This window comes from Cucurbita pepo, chromosome 4 (assembly GCF_057944985.1).
Source record: "Cucurbita pepo subsp. pepo isolate OVF chromosome 4, ASM5794498v1, whole genome shotgun sequence".
NCBI classification, from domain to species: domain Eukaryota; kingdom Viridiplantae; phylum Streptophyta; class Magnoliopsida; order Cucurbitales; family Cucurbitaceae; genus Cucurbita; species Cucurbita pepo.
This window is the reverse complement of record NC_141801.1, coordinates 1226662-1250181: the sequence shown is the minus strand read 5'-3', so window position 1 is coordinate 1250181 and position 23520 is coordinate 1226662. Positions and strand designations below refer to the sequence as shown.

Genomic DNA, 23520 nt, shown 5'->3' with positions numbered 1-23520 from the left:
CTCGTATAGCGCTTGTTTGGCGGTTATCAAGATTTCCCCCCCTCTCCCTCTCTCTCTATATATATTAGAACAACAACAACAACACACCAGCAATTTCGAATTTCCAGCAACAAATTCATTCAACAGTTTGCATCACCAAATTTGATTCTTCTCTCTAACTCTCTCTTCTGGTTAATCGATTTCACGGCGGTTTTCTAGAACTCAGAGAGTGAAGGAAGGAGGTAAGTGAAAGCTTCAGCTCTGAGTATATTTTCGAAATCTGTTTTGGCATTCTTGTTTTTCATCTGCCTCTGTTATTATTGTAGTGGTTGTTGAAAATTTGGAAGTATGATTGTTTATAGATCTGTACTGGTTGATCTGAAGAAGCGTGATTCTGTGAGGTGGATTTTTAGTGTTTGTTGTTGTAGATCTTGCTTTATTTCTTGTTCAATCTGCTTCGGATGGTTTATCTGAACTGTTTGGATGATTTGGTAGTCGAATGGTGATGGATGTTCTGGATGCGTGTGTGTTTTTTTTTATTGTGATTGTGATTGGAGTTCCTTTTTTGGAATGGATGAAATGCGATGGTTGTTGATGATTAATGGCGACTTTGATGTACGTATTTATCTGCATTGAACGAGAACGGTTTCGTTTTAAGCGCTTTTTGGTTTTTGGATTTAGTTTTTGAAATTTGGAGGATTATTGTAGAAACAGAAAGCGGAGATATTATCGTGTGATTTTTTATTTGACTTCATTGTTTCTTTTATCCTCTTTTTGTTCCTCCTCTTCTCTCTTGTTGAGTTGGGATAGTAAATTTAATTGATGCCGTAAAAATATCGCATGATTTAAAAATTGTTAACTTTTATGAGATGAGCTATTTAAATATCATTTTCTTAAAGACTGTAATATTATAAATTCTTGTGCTTAAAAAATTTAATCTCAAGTGGTATAGAAATACGAGTTTGTTTTCTTTTGCTGACGAAAGAACTGGGAAGCTTGTTGTGTTGATTGAATTTGATAAACTGTAATGAAGCCGAACTCGAGAGCTTAATTTCGCTCTGTTCAAAGAAACCTTCAATAATTGCGTTGTAATTGACTTCCAACTTGAGTAATATCTTCTTGGTGGAATTTCTATGAATTGCATTAGCATGTATTTTCTTAACTTGGTGAAAATGTACTAATTGCCAATATTGAGCAAGCTATTTGAGCTTTTAGATGTTTATCTTAGAGGTCTGCATTTAAAGGCCACTGATTGATTAACATGTGATGCTTTCTCACTATTCAAAATAAATGATTTTGGGAACCGATGACTTTGTTTCAATGAGAGGAAGAAAATGAAAAAAAGAAAAAGAAAAAGAAAAAGAAAAAGAAATAAGAAATAAGAGGTACTTCACTTGCTTTTCAATGTACAAAATCCGATAAATCACAGTGAATAACAGTAAGTGCCTCACTTTATTGTTATTATTATTCTAATCAGAGGAAGAAAATGAAAAAGAAATAAGATTTTATGTCCGTGATTCATGTACAAAATCTGTCCATATTTGATTAAGGTGGTGTAAGATGTGCCTTACTGTTATTGTCTCAGAACTGTTGAAACTTTTCAATGGTATAGGTTTTCTTCCTTAGCATACCATGGTTACGGCAGCAGCAGCAACGGATTCGATAAATCCAAGAGGTACTTCACTTGCTTTTCAATGGAAATACCTAATCAAAGCCTACTGCTTTAAGATATGGCACCTCTTTCCTCTTTATTTATTTTTATTTTTTTGACATTCGACATTTGGTTGTATAGATGTTTGCATAGTTGGTGTTGCACGCACACCAATGGGTGGATTTCTTGGTAGTTTATCATCTTTATCAGCCACCAAGTTAGGATCCATAGCAATTGAAGGTAATTGTGAAACCTCTCTCTCCTTCTCTGTAAATGGAGTTGACCAATGATGAAGTATTTTCCTTCTTTCTTTGACTTATAGCTGCACTCAAAAGGGCGAAAGTTGATCCTTCACTTGTACAAGAAGTCGTCTTTGGCAATGTTCTAAGTGCAAATCTGGGGCAGGCTCCTGCCAGACAAGCTGCATTAGGTGCAGGAATACCTAATTCAGTGATTTGTACTACTGTCAACAAAGTTTGTGCATCAGGGATGAAAGGTTCACATCCTTATCTTCATTCTAAGATTTTCCTCTCGGAACGATATTGATAGTCTGACAACATTTACTATTGTGATTATTTCAGCAACAATGCTTGCAGCACAGAGTATCCAATTAGGCATTAGTGACGTTGTAGTTTCTGGTGGGATGGAAAGCATGTCAAATGTACCGAAGTACCTTGCAGAAGCAAGGTTGCTTTTCTATTCTGAATTTCTCTTCTCATTCTCGGTGGCCTGAGCTCTAATTTGTATTCATAAGCATAATTTAATGCTGAAAGATAATTTAATTTGTAAGCATAATTTAATTTGTATTCATGCTAATTTGCAGGAAGGGGTCTCGTCTTGGTCATGATTCTCTTGTTGATGGAATGCTGAAAGATGGTTTATGGGATGTCTATACTAACTCTGGCATGGGAAATTGCGCCGAGTTATGTGCAGACAAATATGAAATTACAAGGGAGGCTCAGGTATTGCTTGTAATGCATGTTGAGTTTGCGTTTGCTTTAGTTCTCTTTTGTTAACTGATTTAAAGCTGGATTTTATGTAGGATAACTTCGCTGTTCAGAGCTTTGAGCGTGGTATTGCTGCCAAGGACAGCGGTGCCTTCGAATGGGAAATTGTTCCGGTTGGATTTCCTTCCATATCATTGCTTGGCTATTTCTCTGGTTCAAAATTACAAGTCTTCGCTATCTTTTTGCAGGTTGAAGTTTCTGGAGGAAGGGGAAAACCATCGACAACTGTCAATTCGGACGATGGCCTTGGAAAGGTACGCCCCTATCATCCATCTAGGTAGTGCTTACTGTTTTTCGTGCACCATGCACCCCGAGCATACAATTTTCGAACATATACAAAAAGATAAAATTTGTTCAATCGCCTGTACAAGATAAAGGGGTCAGAATGTAACCAAAATGATTCTAGAATTCTTTAGCAAGCTGTTATTTATTTCTTTTGAAAACAAATTAATTTGATGCCAGTTCGACCCTGCCAAGTTGAGGAAGCTTCGACCAAGTTTTAAAGAGAATGGAGGTACCGTAACTGCAGGCAATGCATCCAGCATAAGGTAAAGGAAAGCTTTTCTTGCACATGTATTAGGAAGTTCATAGAAACTTATCACGCTTTATCGCCTGCGTTTATATGGATAAGTCGTGCCAGAGGATCAATCAAACTTATAACGAAGGTTGAAATTTTCTAATTGGCAGTGATGGTGCTGCTGCCATAGTTCTAGTGAGTGGCAAGAAGGCATTGGAACTTGGGCTGGAAGTGATGGCAAAAATCAAAGGATATGCTGATGCTGCTCATGTAATTCCTGATTTTCTTTCATCAGCCGAAGCATTAACGATCACATCTTTGATCTTCAAAGAACTTTGTACTAACAATAATAATGGGAATTGATTTGCAGGCGCCAGAATTTTTCACAACTGCACCATCCCTTGCAGTTCCAAAGGCTATTTCCCATGCTGGCTTAGAAGCTTCACAAATCGACTTCTACGAAATAAATGAAGCATTCGCTGTAAGATTTTCGTGACAGGCTCGAAATAATCAGTTTCCAGAACTTTGATCCTCAAATTCTTATATGTTCTATTTTATCGTTATTTCTGTAGGTTGTGGCTCTTGCTAATCAGAAATTGCTTGGAATCTCTCCTGTGAGTACTCATATGCCCTTCTACGGCCTCATTTGAATTGAATGATTTGAATAGGACTTGCATTTAGTTAGTCATTCTAAATGTGCAATCTTCCTTATAGTTATTATTTTACTGTCGTATTCCTCTTATTTCTTCATCAACAGGATAAAGTTAACGTACACGGTGGAGCCGTGTCGTTGGGACATCCTCTTGGTTGCAGCGGGGCACGTATCTTGGTCACGCTTTTGGGGGTAATTTATCTAAAATCTCTGCAATGTTACCCAACCTCGAAAAGTTATTGAATAAGACTGTTACTTAATAACGGTTGGATATGTACTCGTGCCTCTTAATAGCCACGAGCTATAAATAAGTGCAAAAATGTTAGTCACGTCGTGGAAGCATTATTGAATATTTCTCCATTGCTTTGTGTATACAAAAGTCGATATCTCTCACGACCGGTTATCGTACATTTTTTTTTTCGCATTACAGGTACTAAAGCAAAAAGGTGGGAAATATGGAGTTGGAGGTGTTTGCAATGGTGGAGGTGGTGCATCTGCTCTTGTATTGGAGCTTGTGTGAAGCTGTTCGAGTCTCGAGCGTATGCGTCAAAGAAAACCGATAAGGTAACGTGTCCGACCATGGTTCGTATTAACTTGTTGTCTTCTTTTTCCCCCTTCTGATGATGATAGGCTTGGAGATCTGGAGAAGTAGAGGCAATCAAGATGTGTAATAAGGTTAAAAGTGTATCGTATTTAGCCATTAGAAGAAAGTGATTATTCTTCCTTCATTCTCTGGTTCTGTTTTATTTTATAATAAATTAGAGTTTTTTTATTATTATTATTTTTCTGTTTATTTTCATTTTAAGAATAATTTATCTTCTGCTTCTATAATTCTCCTTTTTTCAATCCTATTTTTCTCAATTTAATATATTTTTGTATTTAATAATCAAATATTTTATTGCTATCAATTCAATTTTTTAAAAAATTAATTTTACTTTTTTTTTTTAAAAAAAAAGTTAATTTATATTGTTTTATGTTTTTACAAAAGTATTTTAACTTTAATAAATTGGTAGTATTTTTAGCGAACTATCCCTAATTATCAAAAGAGAAATTTTGAGAGAAATAATAAATAAATAATAATTCAATTTACTTGAGAATAAAATTAGCTACACATTATACCATTATTATATGTAAATGAAAAATATAAATATAATTAATTGTATACAGTTATTTATTAGTAAATTAATATATTAATTTATTTTAGCTATAATATATATATATATACAAGAAAGAAAAGACATCAAAAAGTAGTCAATATTACCTCTCGTATGGGCAATAAAATGCCTAAACATCTCGAGATATTTGAATATCATATATTCTTATAATAATTCAAAAATTCATATTTAAAAATAAAAATCTAATTCCTTCCCGAATTTCCACTAACAAAAGTAATTAAAAAAAAGAAAGAAAAAAAAAAAAAAGAAAAAAAAACAGGAAGAAATAGATTAGCATATAATCTTTTACTGTGGGGGTAAAAAGAATGTTGGTGAAGTAAAAAGGGGGTTTAAACTCTGGAAGTGCCAAGCTTCCTTTCAAACAAGCGCTGCAGCAAGTAGACTTGGAGGACACTCGCCCCTACAAGCGCTGCTGATTCAAACATTGCCTTATGCATTGCCCTTTGGCTCATTGCTTCATTCACTGCAATCAAACACACCACAAATACATCACCCAACAAATCAATCTACTACCTCCAGTTTCATTCTTTCAAGATCGGTATTCGGATACAACTGGAAACGTGACCCGAGTTCCACTTGATACCCCTATGAGGTATCTGCCATGGACTATATGCTACGAGTGTACCAAAAAAAAAGAACATGCGTTCAACCCAACCTGAACCGAACCGTACAAGATTTGGGTTGGTCAAGTATGTTGAGGATTGTTGGGAGAGGAGTCCCACGTCGACTAATCAAGGGGTTGATCGTGAGTTTATAAGTAAGGAATACATCTCCATTGGTATAAGATCTTTTAGGGAAACTAAAAACAAAGTCATGAGAGCTTATGGTCAAAGTAGACAATATCGTACCATTGTGGAGAGTCGTGGTTTATAACATGGTATCAAAGTCATACCCTTAACTTAGTCATGTTAATAGAATCCTCAAATGTCAAAGAAAAAAGTTGTGAGCCTCGAAGGTGTAGTCAAAAGTTGACTAAAGTGTCGAACAAGGGGTGTACTTTGTTCGAGGGCTCCATAGGCCTCAGGGGAGGTTCTATGGTGTACTTTATTCGAGGGGAGGATTGTTGGGAGAGGAGTCCCACGTAAGCTAATTAAGGAGTTGATCATGAGTTTATAAGTAAAGAATACATCTCCATTAGTATGAGGCCTTTCGGGAAAACCAAAAGTAAAGCCACGAGAGTTTATACTCAAAGTGGACAATATCATACTATTATGGAGAGCCGTGATTTCTAATAAAATATGCACCTTAAACAATTGGGTTATATCCGAGATGTTGCTTAAGCCAACCCAGCCTACGAACCCGTGAACACCCCCAAGTTAAGCAAGGCTTCTCTGTTACTCGTAATCTTTCTTCGAATATCTTATACAACAAAACTTTGGTGTTGGGAGTAGCCATGCATCGGGAATCCTCCACCCCTACGTGTTGTTGAACTCAAAAGAACACTACCTAAAACTTCTTTTGGAGAAATCATATAATCTAAGGCCCAAAGTAAAGGAACACATAGGTGGAAGTAACGTGCATGAGCTTAATTTTTAAAAAGACAAAACAAGGAAACAAATAGTTATCAAACGGGATCTAATATGTTAAGTTTCAAAGTCACTCGATATCATCGAGGAAAAACTTCAACGTAGGAAATAAACTCCTAAGTCGATGTCGAAGAAATATAAAAGCTTGAGACGAGTTCATCGACATACCTATTTCCTGGCGATCAGTCTGAGCCTCTAACCAATGCTGTTCAAACTGAATATTGTAAAGAGCCTCCTCCAGCTTAGATATTTGATCCATCAAAGGATTGAAATGCTCTGCAGGCATATGCACCAGTTTTGAGACTGATTTTAACTTGTAAAACAATGTCAGTACATAATAAAACATAGAATGGTATCTCACCATCTTTTGCATGCTGCTCCTGATAGGAAAAATGACCAACGTGCATATCAAAGTCGATCGTTTCGTGGTACGGAGACTTGTTCGTAAAGCAGAATCGATGAAGGCCTTTGTTGTGAACAACAAATTCATGTTTTTCGCTCGTCTTGTCTCGGACATCATGAAGATGTTCACCATTAGGACCCTTTATCTAGATTTCAAGCAAGAACATGGAATTAACAACAAATTCCACAATGGAAATCAATATAACACAAGGATTGCAAATCATTTCCCATAAAAGAACTCCCTCACAAGAGAAAAATCAGGGGAAAAAATCTAAGTTGATACCTATCCACGGTAGCCACCTGCCTAGGATTTAATACCCTATGAGTTTTATGCACAAGCAAATATCGTAGGGTTAGACGGTTGTCTTATGAGAGCGGTCGAGGTCCCATGAGCTAGTTTAGACACTAACGTAAACATAGAAAATTAAAGCATCTCCCACACACTCTCCCTCCCTCCCTCCCTACAAATCAAAGGATCTCCAAAAGGTAACTTGAAAAATACCACCTGGTCCACTTCATATAGCGAGATACGAAAATACTTGTTCCAGTTTTACTAATAATCCTCTAGCACTCCAAGAAATCAGACGTAGCTCTTATTCAGAAAGGAGTTTGTCTGTCTCTAACTCGCTCCAAGTCAATGTGTCTTCACAAAAATAACTTGAAAGTAACCACCCTTAATACGAAGATATATTAGTCGTTTTTGCTCCTTCTAGTTTTGGTATTAGGGTCTATTTGGAGTGACTTTCTAAATGCATATAAAAGGATTTTTAAGCGTTGAAAAAGTATTTTAAGCACTTTCAGAAGTCATTCCAAACATGTTCTACGTCGATGTTACTTTTATCATTAGGATCTCTCTCTCTCTCCAGTCAAATCAAAACATAGGTCCTTGCCCTACAACAATCAAAGACGCCACTTCCCCATTTTCATGAGACAAGAATTATGAATAACATTTCTCAAACGTAACAGATAACAACAGAAACACAAAACCTATGCATCTTGCTAGCCCAGTGTGAGATTTCATATCGATTAGAGAGGGGAACGAAACATTCCTTATAAGAGCGTGAAAACCTCTCCCTAGTAAACGTGTTTTAAAAACCTTGAGGGGAAATTCAGAAGGAAAAGTCTAAAGAGGACAATATCTGCTAACGGTGGGATCAGGTCGTGACAGAGCCAAACACCGGGGAATGTGGCAGTGAAGACGCTGGCCCCCAAGGGGGTGGATTGTGAGATTCCACATCGGTTGGAGAGGAACACGAAGCATTCTATAAGGGTGTGGAAACCTCTCCCTAGTAGACGCATTTTAAAAATCTTAAGAAGAAACCCAAAAAGGGCAATATCTGCCAGCGGTGGGATATGGTCATGACAGAATGGTATCAGAGCCAGACATTAGGAGGTGAGCCAGCGAGGACCCTGGCCTCCAAAGGGAGTGGATGGTGAGATTCCACCTTGGGAAACGAAGCATTCCTTACGAGGGTATGGAAAACTCTCTCTAGTAAACGTCTTTTAAAAACCTTAAGGGGAAGCTCGGATGGGAAAGCCCAAAAGAGGACAATATCTACCGGCGTTGGGCTCGCGTTGTCACACCCGGTTTCAAGTTTTTTTAATAACAAGCTAAACAAAACAAAAACAAATAAAATGGAGGAAAGAATGATACCACAAGATCAACACCATCATCGCCATAGTGCCATGCTGAATCTGCCTTGATTACAACAAAAGAAACATGAACAGTATCTCCCTCATATTGAACATTATGAGAGAAACATTCTTCCCTGTCTATCACAAACCTAATCCCTTCTGATCTTCTCAAATTCAGCAGCAATACCCCCACAAACGCCATCATCACCACACATCTCATAGCCCATCGCTCCATTTCTTCAAAAATCGAAGAACCACATAGCAAATAACAAGAATGAAACAAAAACAAAGTCAAATCTTCAAGATCTGTGATGAACAAATTGAAGCAGAACGAACCAAAAAATGAAAAGGGTATGAATAATTACCTCAAAATATTGGAAATCCGGGGAAGAACAAACAATTGCCGCCAATTGGGGGAAGAGAGATTCTGGGAAACTGCAAGAATAAGTTACAAGAATGTGTTTGATCTGATAGGAGAAGAGGATTTTGGGTGAAAACGTGCGAGGCGGAGTTGGAGTTCGAAATCAAAATGCCTCAACTTATTACTCCATACGATACGGATACAATGTCCGATTATGACGCGTCCGAATTATATTGGATGGATGACGACACTTTGACCAATAAGAAATGGGTTCCTCTTCTCTCCTCATTCCAAGACTTTCTTTTTAAAAATGGAAACTTTTTTTTTTTTGTCTAAAAAATTTACGACTAATAATAACACTATTAGTTTTTCTTTTATTATTAATTATATATTTAACAATTTTAAAATTTGCGTCCATTTAAAAAAAAAAAAAAAAAAAAAAAAAACATGGTAGCTATTCATACCGAGGATCCTTGATCAGAATTTAGAATTTGGATTTGGTAGAAAAGCCTCGACATTTCTCTGCAGGCCAACGCGAATCCTACCAAGATGCTTTGTCCTCACTTGCAAATTGAGCTATTGAGAAGGAAGGTGCACTTAATTAGTATAGATAATAACTTTTATTTCTTTTCCGCTTTTCTTAGTTATCTTATTCTCATACTCATTCTCATTCAAATGTGGTATCCGTTCATTCATGTATCATTTTTTTAATCCGGTGTCACATTAACATTTATAGCAAATATGACATGTTTTTTTATAATAAGTTAAAATATATAATTTAAATATATAGAGAGATTTGGCTTGTTATTTGCATGATATTTTCAAATTTTAATAATTAGGTTTCAAGACATAATATCTCCTACTCAAAAGTGTGAATAGATTTGAAAATATTATTACTTAAGGAAACAATACAAAGGTAATGAGAAATCTTCATTGATATTCGCAACGTTTAAATAGGATACAAGATACTAACTAATACCTACAAATAAAGAAAATATAAACTAACTAAATCTTAAAATTGAAATAAAATATACCCCTAATCAAATAAAAATATTAGGGAACACGAATATATAAGACATTCCATAACAATATGGCTAATTCAAACCAGCAATAATTACTACTGATACAATCTCTCAATTTTATTTTGAGAAAGAAGAGAGTAAGATCAAAATAATAATAATAAATATGTAAATAATATTAGCCCGATTCTATTCTATACGTACAATCATTGACTTTCTATGCACAAACATTTATATATTGCAATGCAACATAATGATTTCTCTCCCATAACAGAAAGAGGCAGATCGACAAAAAAAGAAAAAAAAAAAGGTGGAATAAAAGGAGGTAGAGAGAAGGGTCTCGAGAAAAAAAAAACAAAAAAAATCTAATTCATGTTCATGCTAACAAATTGAATATCATGACGATTTCTTTCTTGGGAAGTGTAGAAAGTCCAAAATTTAAACTATTCATCCTAATTTTCGTGGTTGTTGTTGGTGACAACAGAAAACTGAAGTGAGATTGAGAAGAGTGATTTGAATGATGGGGAGGGAGGTCCTTTTATAGGGGAATTCCCGGAGTTGGTTGAGATTTGTGTGGATGAAATTGAATTCACCTCCTCCTTCTCTTCGGCAGTAACTCATTCAAACTCTATTATTACCTTCAACACCCTCCCTTAAACTGAATTCTGCGGAAATCAGTTTAGGACTTCACTTCGTCATCTTGATATACATCTTGGATTCTGCACATCCCCATCTTTCTTCTAAGCTTCTCGAACAATGGTTGTTTCAAGGGCTTTGTGAATAGGTCTGCGATTTGTTCATCACTTCGGCAAAAGTTGAGTTCAATAATGCCTTCTTTACACAAATCACGCAAGAAATGAAATCGAACATCGATGTGCTTGCTCCTTCCATGCAACACAGGATTTTTAGACAACTTAATAGTTGACATATTATCACAATATATAACCGTCGTACCTGGTTGCTTCTGATTAAGAATTTCAAGCATTTTTCTTAACCAAATTGCTTGGCATGAGCATGCTGCTGCTGCCACAAATTCTGCTTCTGTAGTTGAGAGTGTTACAATAGGTTGCTTCTTTGAAGACCAGCAAATAGCTCCTGAACTCATCATGAAAATACTTCCTGAAGTACTTTTAGGATCGTCTATATCACCTGCATAGTCGCTATCTGTATAGCCAACCATCTTCGGATCATCTCCTTTCTTGTAGAATACCTCCAAATCAAAGGTTCCTCTCACATAACGAAGTATCCTTCTTGCTGCATTGAGATGTTTTTCCGTTGGATGCTCCATGTAACGACTTATCATACTAACCGCATACATGATGTCTGGTCTTGTTGAAGTTAGGTACATCAAACTTCCCACAATTTGTTTGAAGTACCTATTATCAACCTCTCGCCCGTCAATATCCTTGTGCAACTTTAAACCCAATTCTGATGGAGTTCCAACTGTGCGCTCATCCAATTTAAATCTTTCAAGTAATTCTTGAGCATACTTCTTCTGACAGATAAAGTTACCTGCGGGAGTTTGAGTAACTTCTACTCCAAGAAAATATCTCATCAAGCCAAGATCTGTCATTTCAAATTTCTTCATCATGCTCTTCTTAAAAAATTCAAACATTTCTTCATTATTGCCAGTAAATATTAAATCATCAACGTATAAGCAAATAATGATAATGTTACCTCCCTTTTTAGTTTTCACATACAACGTATGTTCATACGGGCATTTAGTGAATCCCATCTTTTCAAAATGAGAATCAATGCGACTGTACCATGCCCTCGGAGCTTGCTTCAAACCATACAAAGCTTTCTTCAACTTGTATACTTGTTCCTCTTTGCCTTTTTTAACAAAACCTTCTGGTTGCTCCACATATACCTCTTCTTGAAGCTCTCCATGTAAGAAGGCCGATTTCACATCAAGTTGATAAATAGGCCAAGATTTCTGTGCTGCAATAGAAATTATGAGCCTGATAGTGTCTTGACGTGCCACTGGTGCAAATACCTCCTTATAATCAATTCCATACTTTTGCTTGTATCCTTTTGCAACAAGTCGCGCTTTGTACTTATCCACCTCACCGTTTTCATTCAACTTGGTTTTGAAAACCCATTTTACTCCGATTGTTTTCTGTCCTCTAGGAAGATCGGTGAGCTCCCAAGTCTTGTTCTTCTCTATGGATTTGATTTCACTGTCCATAGCTTCCTTCCATTTCTTCTCCTTTACCGCTTCTTCATAGACAATTGGATCACTATCCATAAAGAATGCAAAATAACCGCTATCACTTGATTCATAGTCCATCTCATAATCAATCATCCAATTTGGTCTCTTTCTTGTTCTTGGATTTCTTTGATTATGATCATGATCTTCTTCTACTGGTTCTTCTTGTTGAGCTTGTGATGAGCTCTCTCCATGCTCAAAGTGAGGCTGAATCGGGGCTTCAATTTGTTCTTCTTCAAGATCTACAGAATCTGCTGATTCACAGTGATCTTTTCTTCCCATGTCCAAGTCTTCGTTTCGTCAAAGACTACATCACGACTTACCACCACCTTCTTTGTCAAAGGATCGTAGAGCTTGTACGCCTTAGAGGTCTCGCTTACTCCAAGGAACACACACTTCAAACTCTTGTCTTCAAGTTTCTTCCTTTTCTCATCAGGAACGTGTGCATATAATATGCACCCAAAGATTCTAAAGTGGTCTACTGCAGGTTTTCTTCCGCTCCATGCTTCTTGTGGAGTCATATCTCTAACAGAAAAGGTAGGACTCCGGTTGAGAATGTGAACGGACCACACGACAGCTTCTGGCCAGAATTCCTTCGGGACTTCTCCTTTATTTAGTAAACTTCGAACCATGTTGAGAATGGTCCTGTTTTTCCTTTCGGCCACACCATTTTGTTGTGGTGTATATGCTGTTGTTAACTGCCTCCGTATGCCCTTCTCTTCACAAAATTTAGTAAACTCGTTCGAGCAGAACTCTCCACCTCTGTCAGTTCTTAAAGCCTTGATTCTTCTTCTAGTTTCCGTCTTCATAGTAGCACAAAATTTTTTGAAGCAATTAAAGACTTCTAATTTGGCGTGCAAGAAATAAGTCCATGTTTTTCGACTAAAATCATCGATGAGGGTCATGAAATATTTCTTGTTACCATTTGATGCTGGAGAGATGGGACCACATATGTCCGAATGAATCAACTCCAAAATTGCTTGAGCTCTTCTTGATTTTCCGGATGAAAAAGAGTTTCTTTCATGTTTTGCTACTACACAGCTCTCGCAAATTTCCAACTCCGTTGGTGGAGTAATATCTGGCAACCCAGTTACCATCTTCTTTGAGGACAACGTCTTTAATCCTTTGAAGTGTAGATGACCATACCTAAAATGCCAAAGCCATGTGGTATCTTCTTTCTTCACCATCAAACTTTTGGCAACGATATTTAACGTCAACGGATATAGACGGTTGGTGGTCATCTTCATCTTAGCAATCGATCCTCTTTTGGAGTCATAAATTTCACATTCATCATTTTGGAATGTGATCACATACCCCTTTTCTTGTAACTGACCGATACTAAGTAAGTTGGCCTTCAGATCAGGAATGTAGAATACATTAGAAATAGACTCTACAAAGCCATTTCTAGTCTTGATATCTACGGTTCCTTTCCCCATCACTTGAAGAGTTGAATTGTTTCCGAGAGAAACCGTAGTATGAAAATTTTCATCTAGAGTTGAGAAGAATTCCTTACAACCTGTCATATGATTGCTGCATCCAGAGTCTACGACCCATACACCTTGATCTGCAACCTTCATAGCATGGAATGACATTAATAATGTTTCTTCTTCTCTTCTCTCCACAAAATTGGATTGATCTCTTTTCTCCTTTTGGAGCCTGGTATAGCATTCATTTTTGTAATGTCCAAGGCGTCCACATCTGTAGCATTCCACCTTAGACTTGTCAAAGTGTCTCTTGCCTTTGTTTTCATAATCATTTCTGACTAGGTCTGCTGACCTGCCAACATCTCCACTTCTTTCTCGACTGCCTCTCCCACGACCTCTGCCTCTTCTTTGCCCTCTACCTCTAGGGCTTGAAGCTTCACCTGGTGTGGATATTTTTAAGGCTGTCATCTCCTCTATTGCACTTGTACGATTGAGCCTCTGCTCATGTACTAACAGGGAGCTTTGGAGTTCATCTATTTGCATCTCTTCGACATTGTTTGCTTCTTCGATAGAACATACAATGTAATCGAACTTTGGAGTTAGTGATCGCAAAATCTTTTCTACGACCGCAACCTCCGTGATTGAACCACCATGCATCCTCATTTTACTTGCAAGACTTATAACCTTGCCAATATAATCATTCACCGTTTCTCCCTTTTGCATTTGGAGAATTTCAAAGTCTCTTCTGACGGCTTGTAGTTGAGCACGTTTTACTTTCGTTGAGCCTTGATACTTCCTCCTCATAGAATCCCAAATTTCCTTGGATGTCTTCTTCTGAAGCATTGTTTCCAAGATAGTCCTATCAATTGACTGAAATAAATAGTTCTTGACCTTCAGGTCCTTCAACTTCGATGCTGCCAACAGTTGCTGTTGACCAGCTGAGAGTACCTCGCCTTCATTTGGCTCTTCATAACCCGTCTCCACCATATCAAAGAACTCCTTTGATCTGAGAAAATTTTCCATCAACATCGCCCAATGATCATAGTGACCATCGAACCTCGGGATGGCGGGCTGAACGTAGCTCTCAACTTGTTTTTCTGCTGCCATTTTTTGCTGCTGCAAGATTGCTCTGATACCAGTTGTTGGTGACAACAGAAAACTGAAGTGAGATTGAGAGGAGGAGTGATTTGAATGATGGGGAGGGAGGTCCTTTTATAGGGGAATTCCCGGAGTTGGTTGAGATTTGTGTGGATGAAATTGAATTCACCTCCTCCTTCTCTTCGGCAGTAACTCATTCAAACTCTATTATTACCTTCAACAGTTGTTTAGGTTATTACCTTCAACAGTTGTTTAGGTTAACTGGCAGAACAACTACTATATTTGATTGGCAAGGAAACATGTAGATATTAAATTCCAGATAGATTATCACCATGGATTGAGCTCATTCCCTCTAAGCCCGAATGCAAACGAGAAAGGAAGTAGGCTCGAGGTAAGTTACAAAGAAGAGAGTCGAAAACGAAAAGCTTTTGTTCTCTATATTTATTCATTTACTTATTAGCATTACAAACTAACTAATTAAAGATAATCACATAAGAGGATAACGAACGATTTCTTACTCCTAAGTAGGCATCGTGTTCGACTCGAAATATGTACTCTAAGCATAAGGATGAGAGTCAAACTATTTTCTATTTACAATACTCAGGGAGGGGAGGTCTGTCAAGCAAGGAGTGTAACTCATAACCCAACTATTAAGTACGTGGAGATCCATGTGCTGTGTGGATAAAGTGAAAAACTAGGCAGAATTTTCTTACTTGTATAGCTGTTCAAGGGCGTTCTTGAATTCTGCCTTGACTTGTTCTCTTTTTATCTTTAAAGCAGCAGTAACCAATCCTGATTCTGGGGTCCATGGATCTGCTACCAACTTAATTTTTTCAGGAATCTCGAACTTTTGTAACTTTGCATCTTTTGCTACCTGTAAGGTTATTACAAATACTCCTTTCAGAGGTGGGATTTCATAGCATACAACAAAGAATAAAGTTTAATAATCAGACTCTACCAGAAGATTCAAAATAATCTAGTTTTCCATCCTAATTGCTCCATTCGTCGACGCTTATTTCTCGTCATTTTTTATATTCAAATATGAGATGAAAGTTCAAGCAGTTTTGTCGTTTCGTTAAAGAAATACCCCTATTTTTTCAAAAGTTTCAATATTACCGTTATCGTTTTAATATGCTTCAAAATTACCCTTGAAGTAGAGAAACTAAGAAAATATTGGACGAAAATTTGAAGTGTCTGAATGTGTTTCTTTCAAACGTAAACCAAGCCGGTGTTCTAGTCACCATCACACTATTCACTCTCACACCAATTTTTCATCCAACGTTCTAATGGACTTATACTCCAAAAGAAAAGTTAGTTTTGAAACAGGTAAGGGTAATGTTTCAACTTTTGAAAAAAAAAAATGGATATTTTCCAAAAAAATTGGCAAGGTTCATAGGTTATATATATATATATATATATATATATAATATAGCCTCCATTCTATCTATATGCTAGTGTTCTTTTTTTTTTTCTTTTTTTTTTCTTTTTTTTTTTTCTGTGCGGACTGTTTCTCTTATTCTTTGCCTTTCAAAAGATAAGATAGGATTTGCAAACCTTGGAAAGGGATCTCTGAACCTCATTGATGATTTCACCATTCTCACATAGCTGAACATAATCTCCATAGTTGATGCCAGCTTCTTTGGCCCACTTCTCAAGAGCTGGACGCAAAGGGACGACAAGAGCAACACAATAATTGTGAAAGGGGTCCGCATACACCATAACATTGTCCACGTACTTGCTTGACAGAAGGGCTGCCTCGACCTATATGTACAGAGGAAGAACTTAAACTAAATAAAAGCTTTGATGATATGTTTGTTGAGAATTGTTGGGAGGGAGTCCCCATTAGCTAATTTAGGGAATGATCTTAGGTTTATAAGGAATACATCTCTATTGGCATGAGGCCTTTTGGGGAAGCCCAAAACAAAGTCACGAGAGCTTATACTCAAAGTGGACAACATCATATCATTGTGGAGAGTCGTAATTCCTAACAATGTAGAAAATTTTGTGTTGAAGTTTAAAATCTCACCTTCCCAAGAGATACATACTCTCCATGCTGAAGTTTAACGATGTCCTTTTTCCTGTCTATGATCTCAAGGCATCCGTCAGGATGGAATGTTCCTATATCTCCAGTGTAAAACCAGCGCATGCCTTTCTCATCATCCTGTTGCAAGCAGAAAGTTGAGACCTCTGCTATGAAATCTAATGGAAGAATTTGAAAGAAATACCTTGTAGACCTCGTTAGTTTTTTCAGGGTTCTTTAAGTAACCAGCAGTAACGCAAGTACCCCCAATAACAATCTCTCCTCTTGGCATTGGTCTGTCGGTCGTCCTATAGCCACCTTCTTCCCAAGAAACGAGCTGCAACAACGGTAATAGTAAAGTATTGACGTAAGTAATATTAAATCTACACTAACTCATTAACGTAAGATGTTGGGTTCACAATTAAATTTACAGTAACCTATCAGCTTAAGTTTTTGGCTTTAGCAGTGATTTCTTTCTTTTTTTTTTTTTTTTTTTTTTGGAATATTGCATCTCATGTGGGTGGGAGGATTCGAACCTATGATCTCTTTCAAAAGAATTAAAGAGGCCTTATGTTCCTAGTTCGATGATTTGACAGACAACATATTATTGATCTTTGCACACACCATGACATTATTCATTTTCCACCATGAATATGTAGCATCAAAGAATTGTTTCTTACGTGGATGAAGATTGAAGTCATGCAACTCATTTTGACCCTACTTAAGAAGGTTGGAGAATCACACATTTATTGTGTGATTTGAAATAAGATCCTTGCGTACCTTAATGAAGCAACAAGGAAGAGGAGGCCCAACACGTCCCACACTTGTGTCATCCCATTCGGAAAAAGCAGCTCCAGCAAATGTTTCTGTCAGACCATACCCTTGACCAATTGTAGCCCTGTTGAAGAGCAATATAATACGTAAAAAGAAATGCACAAGCCCCATGATCATTACAAAACAATGGAGTGGTTAGATAGCCTGATAAATGACAATCAAAAGTAAAGCTTGCAAATCCAAACGAAATTTGGCCATGAAGATGTACCAATATTGGAGAGGGAAGCAAGTATTGAATTTATTTCAATTGTATTTGCATCTAAAATTTGAGAACCATTACCCCATGCAAATATTGAAAAACCGTTGAGACTCTCCTGATAGAGGAGCCCCACCACAAAGCATGAACCGAACACGTCCTCCAAGTGCTGAACGTATTTTTTTGAAGATGAGAACATTCCAAAACATTCTTTCCAGTCCCCAAGCTCCAAACCAGCTTCCCTCCAAAGCTGCCAATTGGCGATTATATCCGATGTGGAAGAGTTTCTTCACTAAGCCTCCCCTCTCTTCAACCTAGTTGTGGCATTATTGATCATTATCTAATACTCAAGTCATAAGTGGATAAAGAAAATGCATTTATCCATCAAAAACCTTCTTCAAAATGCCGTCTCTAACACGGTCTAAGATAGCTGGAACTGCAGTCATGAGTGTAGGTCTTAAAACAGAAACATCTCCCTTTGTTCCTTTCCTTATTTTATTCGAAGTGTCCGTCATAGTTAATGGCGAACCATAACCGATTGCCAATCCTGCAGACAGTATAACAGTCTGGCCAACAACAACTTAAGTAAGGATGCTTAAAGAAGGAGGGTGCTTGCTTATACGGCAAAAACAAGCTCAATAGACTACAAAGACAGCAACAACATTCAGGGTTTGCAAATTAATTAAAAAAAGAAAAGGAAAATATCCGCCCAAACCAACAAATGAAAATGACTAAAACAGTCTTAAAATTGGTGGTAATTTCTTCCTCTCACGATGTCTCATAATCTTGTTGATATATTTGCAACAATGACAATGTGAATAGCCGCCCATTAAAATTTGTCTAAGAATGCGGAAATCTAATGCGGTAATCTAATGCAAACATGACGATACCTCAGCTGCCAATTCTAGAACATGGGCAAGGGGCAAGTATGCCAAATATACATCATCAACACCAAGTCTTGGAATAACTGTCATAACACCTGCAGCAGTGGCTACAATATTGCCATGACTAATCATAACCCCCTACATATTTTACAATGTCCATGTTAGGAATGCCCAACTTCTTTTTATGAAATCTAAATATACAGATTACATAAATTTCAAATGATTAAAAGAATAGATCAATAGAATATTCAGCTTAAAAGATACATTATGAAATATTAACGCAACAAAGAAAAGGAAATCTTGCATACTATTCCTTGTCAATTTGGCATTCCTGTCATTGAAGGTTCATCAAAATGAAAGCACACGAAATTAAGTACCATATCATCAACTCTAGCATTCACATCTAATAATAAATTGTTTCCAACATCAGAAACCTTTAAATATTATTCTCAAGAACAATTTACCATGATCGAAATACTTGAACTTCTAAGATTAGTGGTAATTTAACAGTGTAAGAGAAAGATGTCATTTTCATTTCATTTCAAGATGAGAAGTCATTATGTTGCAACACATTGATTACAGAGAAGTGTGGCAATGAGTGTCAAGAAGTTAATACATGATAAAACTGACTTATGTTTTTATAATCATGTGTAGTTAGACAAAATTTACACACCTCAACTTGCGGAAACTAATTCCACAAGATTAAGCACATTATCCTTTTAATGTTAGATTGAGAAACTCATGGGATTTTCAATATTCTAACTCGATGAGTCAATGACCATTGATCACCATGGCTTGAACCCATGATTTAAAAGGAATTTAAGTTAACATGTCCCTTTGACTACTGAGGGCACAATGGTGGCTGATACTTTTACCTTGAACTAACCTACAGTTTATGTAAAAGTCCTATCTTGACACAAATTTTCCTGAGATTGACCAAAAAATGTAAGATAATCAGACTTAAAAGGGAAAATTACCTTTGGCAAACCTGTACTGCCACTCGTATACATCACAACAGCAATACTGTGACTTGAAGGCAAGCTTGGAGCAACGGGATTTTCTGTACCAAGCTTGATGATCTCAGAGAAGGAGGCGACCTTCCATTTGCTCATATTTTCAGAGCTAATAAAATCAGTTTCATATCCAGCATCTTCTAAATAAACAATATTTTGAATAGTTGTCAAACTTGAACCTATTGCCAGCAGCTTCCTCAACTGCTTTGAATTGCAGATCAGAGTAGATGCTTCAGTCTGTTAAATAGTTGGAAGAAGAGTAAGGATCTTTCATTTTACACATTGCAATTGTAACTATAACACAGAAGACTATATTATCGCTACAATTGCTGAAGAGATGATTAATTGACGAACCTCGTTTAGAGAGTGGATTAGGGCTTCATCACCAAGAGAAGCATATATTGTAACCACAGTAATGTTCTGTCTAAAGCATCCCTGTAAGTAATCAACTGTATTTGTGAATTGGTCCAAAAATATGAAAGAAAAGTAAAGCTCTAAAGCTTAAAACCAAGTGCAAAGTTCTAGAGAAAAAAGTTGAAGCACAGTAATAAGATAACCTGGAAGGCAATCAACCACTCAGCACAAGTTTCTGCACAAATGGCAGCACGAGAATCAACATCATGGCCAAACCTAACAAGCCCAGATGCAAAGTTGCAAGCACTATCAAACACTTCTCCATAAGTTTGCCATTCGTATTCACCTAAGTGAAGCTTCTCAAACTTCCTACCATCACTAGAAGTGACAAATTCCTTGGAAATAAACTTCCTTGTTCCAAGAAATTTATTTTTTGAATGCTTTTGGCATGATTGCTCAAACAGTGTTGCCATGGTTGTAGCCTCTTTCCTAGGAACTTGAGAAAGTTCAGCCACTCGAGCATTACGCACAGCATAACCTTGCTCCCCACCAACTTCCACTGGAACTCCTCTTTGTTTCCACCTCTTCTTTACCAAAAAGATACTAGGAAGTAAGAATGCTATGAGGATGCCAATAAAAATTGTTCCCACAATCCCTACTGTGCCATAGTCTCTCCAAATTGATAAGTAATCTCCAGAGCATAGGTTATCTAAGATTTTTGATTTCCATATACTTTCCATCATGGAATCCTCCCTCAAGAATGTATACCTAGAAAATTATGGTTAGTGAAATATTAATTTGTCAAGTCACAGCAAAGTAAATGCACAAATGGGACACAGGTGACGTCAAGAAGAAACTTTTTTTTTTAATTAAAAAAAAAAACTTAGCATAGAAATGATACAATGTCACAATAGTATTCCAAAATGTTAAATGTTAAGGATCGAAAAGATGAAGAGACCTTGCAATCATTATAAAATACATGAGTTACTCCTCTCATTGCCAATTGGTTTTAAGATGGAATCTAATGTTTTTCTAATATAGTATCAGAGTCCATGGAGCCCTACGAGCATTCAGTCCAAAAATTGGAACCCAACTCAAGAATGGTAAACTCAAAGAGGCACCATCCTGAAGGGCATATGAAAGATCCATATCGAAAAGATGAAGACAGGTCACAATCCTTATAAGATACGTGGTAACTCTTCTCCTTGCCAATTAGTCTTAACATGGACCCCATGTTTCTCTAATACAGAATGTCAAAAATCAAATAAATAGAGAAATGACTACTTTCCCTTTTTTCAAAGGTCACCAATCTACCATGTCGTAGGAACTTCCTATTATGAATAAAAAGGGAGAGGTTCTAATTCTGTAGAACAAATCCAATATATCTGTATGATCATGGCAAGAAAATAGCACAGACGGAAGAAAAGGCCTCCAAATCCATGTCCGAGAAGAAGGCTTCACTACAATGAAAAAGTTCTAAGAGCACAACTTCATAATCTCTTAAACACAACAAGTCTACGGTGCGGTGGTTCAATTTTAGTATTTTCATTCACAAACTGAGTACGAACACAGAAAATTCGGAGCATCTGAGTAAAAACAAGTAAAGGATGAAGAAAGCACAACAGATGAAAACCTTTACGTGATTAATAGAAGAAAACAGAGGAAACCGAACATTTTGACTTCATTCTCAAGTCATAATAAACGGTGAAGGAGCACGGACGTAATCCATACGCTAACTTAGTATCAAGCACAAACTAAGCAGGTTATAAGTACAATCACAGTCTATAGTTGCAGGCTTGTACTAAAAAAACTTAAATCAACCGAAACCAGTTTCGAAGATAAAAGCAACCGGAAATCCAGCCGTAGAACTTTACTATCACAATACTACTCTGTTCTTTGAGTAAATAATCTCTCAGCTCTATACAAAAACAAAAACTATATTCAATCCACAAGTTTATCGCACCTCCATATGAAATGACGAACGAAAATAACAACAACGAAATAATACAACAAGTCAACCTCGAAGCAGAAATAAACGAGAGATGATCGCGGTACTGTGCTTCTATAGCAATAAGAAACTGTGAAAACGAACGGAGATTGAAGTGCGTGCCTGAATGATTACCGTAGTTGAGAAAGCTGAAAGGAAGATGAACTACGCCGACTTTCGGAAATGAAACAATCAACCGCCGGAAGAAGCTTCTACGGTGGTCGTCGGTGCCGGTGGTTTCTGACTTGCGAATTCTGAGACAGGAAATTTATGGGAGGAGGTCGGTTGATACGTCGTCGTTTGAGTTCGAAAGATTATAGAAAAGCCCCTCTCCGCGGAGCTTGATGAAGGGTAAGTTCGAGGGTAGTTTCGGTATCTGAATCATGGCTTACGTAACGTCCACAGTCACGCGTGCGCCACGTGCCCATGGGAATGCTGATGCAAAAATAATCAGCACGTGGATGCTGTATTGATGCTTAAAAGTTAATCCTTGGAAATGGCACGTGCGAGAGAGAGAGATAGCCCACTCGAACGTTAATTAAAGCAACGGAGTACATGTCAATTATGATCGAGCTAAAATTTTTAAATTTGTGTCTATTTTACGGGTTAAAATTTGAACTTGACATTATGTTAGTGTAATTTAATTTTCCGAGAGTTTCCATTGACTTTTTATGGTTGACCTTTTTATTTTGTACTGCACGAGTCTTCAATAGTTGACAAGAATGTGAGAAAACAGTGTTAGAATCAAGATGGACAAAATTCAAACCAAACATTAGACTCAAATTGAAGTTGACTATTTGCATACTGGCCGAGGTCAACCAGATTATTCTAACTGCAAATAAAGCTCGGAATGGAAGAGTTTGCGAGGAAGCAATGAAAATGCTAGGCCAACTAGCTCTTCGCCCAATTCGAGGAGCCTGAGGTCAACCAAAAAACGCAATTTGGTGAAGAGCTATGATTCATCTACCTATTCATCTCATCACGTGAAGATAGGTAAGGAATAGACTATGATCTCATGATACATCGATTGTTGATATATATATATATATATATATATATATATATATATATATATATATATATATATTATACATACACACGTTCAATATGTAGAAGTAGTGCTTATTCGACTGGACAGAATAATGCAACAATTGAATCTACAAAAGACAAGCACAAAATCAATCTTATGAACCATGGTCGAGAAAAATAGGAAGTGATAGGCAAAGACTGACCCTATGCCAACAACAAAGGTCCACCCGAAGTAAGGACCGAAACATGCGATGCATACAATCCAAGAAAAACCCAAGTTAAGGTTATGATCAGAATGAATATCGGGCTAGCTTGTGCTCATCTCGATTATTAAATTTTCGGTGGATAACCACTACGAGCTCAACATTTTGTCTCAATCTTATAGGAGCCGAGATGTTACGGTTGAAATTATTCATCCAAATTATTATAAAATTAGGTTTAAAAAACAAAAAAAGAAATTATTACATTATTTATTTATTTATTAATTTCTAGTTTTTTTCTTATTTTAGTAATTTTCAGACTAATTTGAATTCAACATCATTTCACCA

At 36.9% G+C, this 23520-nt stretch overlaps 3 protein-coding genes across 6 annotated transcripts; 1 reads left to right on the top strand and 2 right to left on the bottom strand.

Annotated features, from left to right (window-relative positions):
* Positions 1-58: 58 nt before the first annotated feature.
* Positions 59-4599, top strand: LOC111792453 (acetyl-CoA acetyltransferase 2). The gene is made up of 14 exons (XM_023673933.2): positions 59-221; positions 1592-1654; positions 1772-1870; positions 1953-2126; positions 2212-2317; positions 2454-2592; positions 2673-2750; positions 2826-2891; positions 3100-3185; positions 3325-3424; positions 3525-3635; positions 3727-3768; positions 3912-3998; positions 4237-4599. Exons 2-14 carry the CDS (start codon positions 1612-1614, stop codon positions 4324-4326), a joined length of 1221 nt encoding a protein of 406 aa, XP_023529701.2. The 5' UTR covers positions 59-221; positions 1592-1611; the 3' UTR covers positions 4327-4599.
* Positions 4600-5054: 455 nt separating this feature from the next.
* On the bottom strand, positions 5055-9103 carry LOC111792507 (transmembrane emp24 domain-containing protein p24beta2). The gene is made up of 5 exons (XM_023674021.2): positions 8910-9103; positions 8564-8781; positions 6869-7055; positions 6676-6783; positions 5055-5444 (listed from the first exon to the last, which is right to left on the bottom strand). Exons 2-5 carry the CDS (start codon positions 8777-8779, stop codon positions 5311-5313), a joined length of 645 nt encoding a protein of 214 aa, XP_023529789.1. The 5' UTR covers positions 8780-8781; positions 8910-9103; the 3' UTR covers positions 5055-5310.
* A 5966-nt stretch (positions 9104-15069) lies between these two features.
* LOC111792412 (long chain acyl-CoA synthetase 8) lies at positions 15070-22259 on the bottom strand. 4 transcript variants are annotated; one of them, XM_023673847.2, is made up of 12 exons: positions 21976-22259; positions 20160-20724; positions 19957-20037; positions 19567-19839; positions 18596-18727; positions 18098-18271; positions 17790-18019; positions 17456-17573; positions 16881-17012; positions 16682-16816; positions 16210-16416; positions 15070-15529 (listed from the first exon to the last, which is right to left on the bottom strand). In XM_023673847.2, exons 2-12 carry the CDS (start codon positions 20697-20699, stop codon positions 15365-15367), a joined length of 2187 nt encoding a protein of 728 aa, XP_023529615.2. In that variant the 5' UTR covers positions 20700-20724; positions 21976-22259; the 3' UTR covers positions 15070-15364. The 4 variants fall into 4 exon arrangements, with proteins under 4 accessions (XP_023529615.2, XP_023529616.2, XP_023529612.2 ...); XM_023673848.2 differs by having other exon boundaries at positions 22067-22259; XM_023673844.2 differs by having other exon boundaries at positions 22079-22259.
* Positions 22260-23520: the final 1261 nt, after the last annotated feature.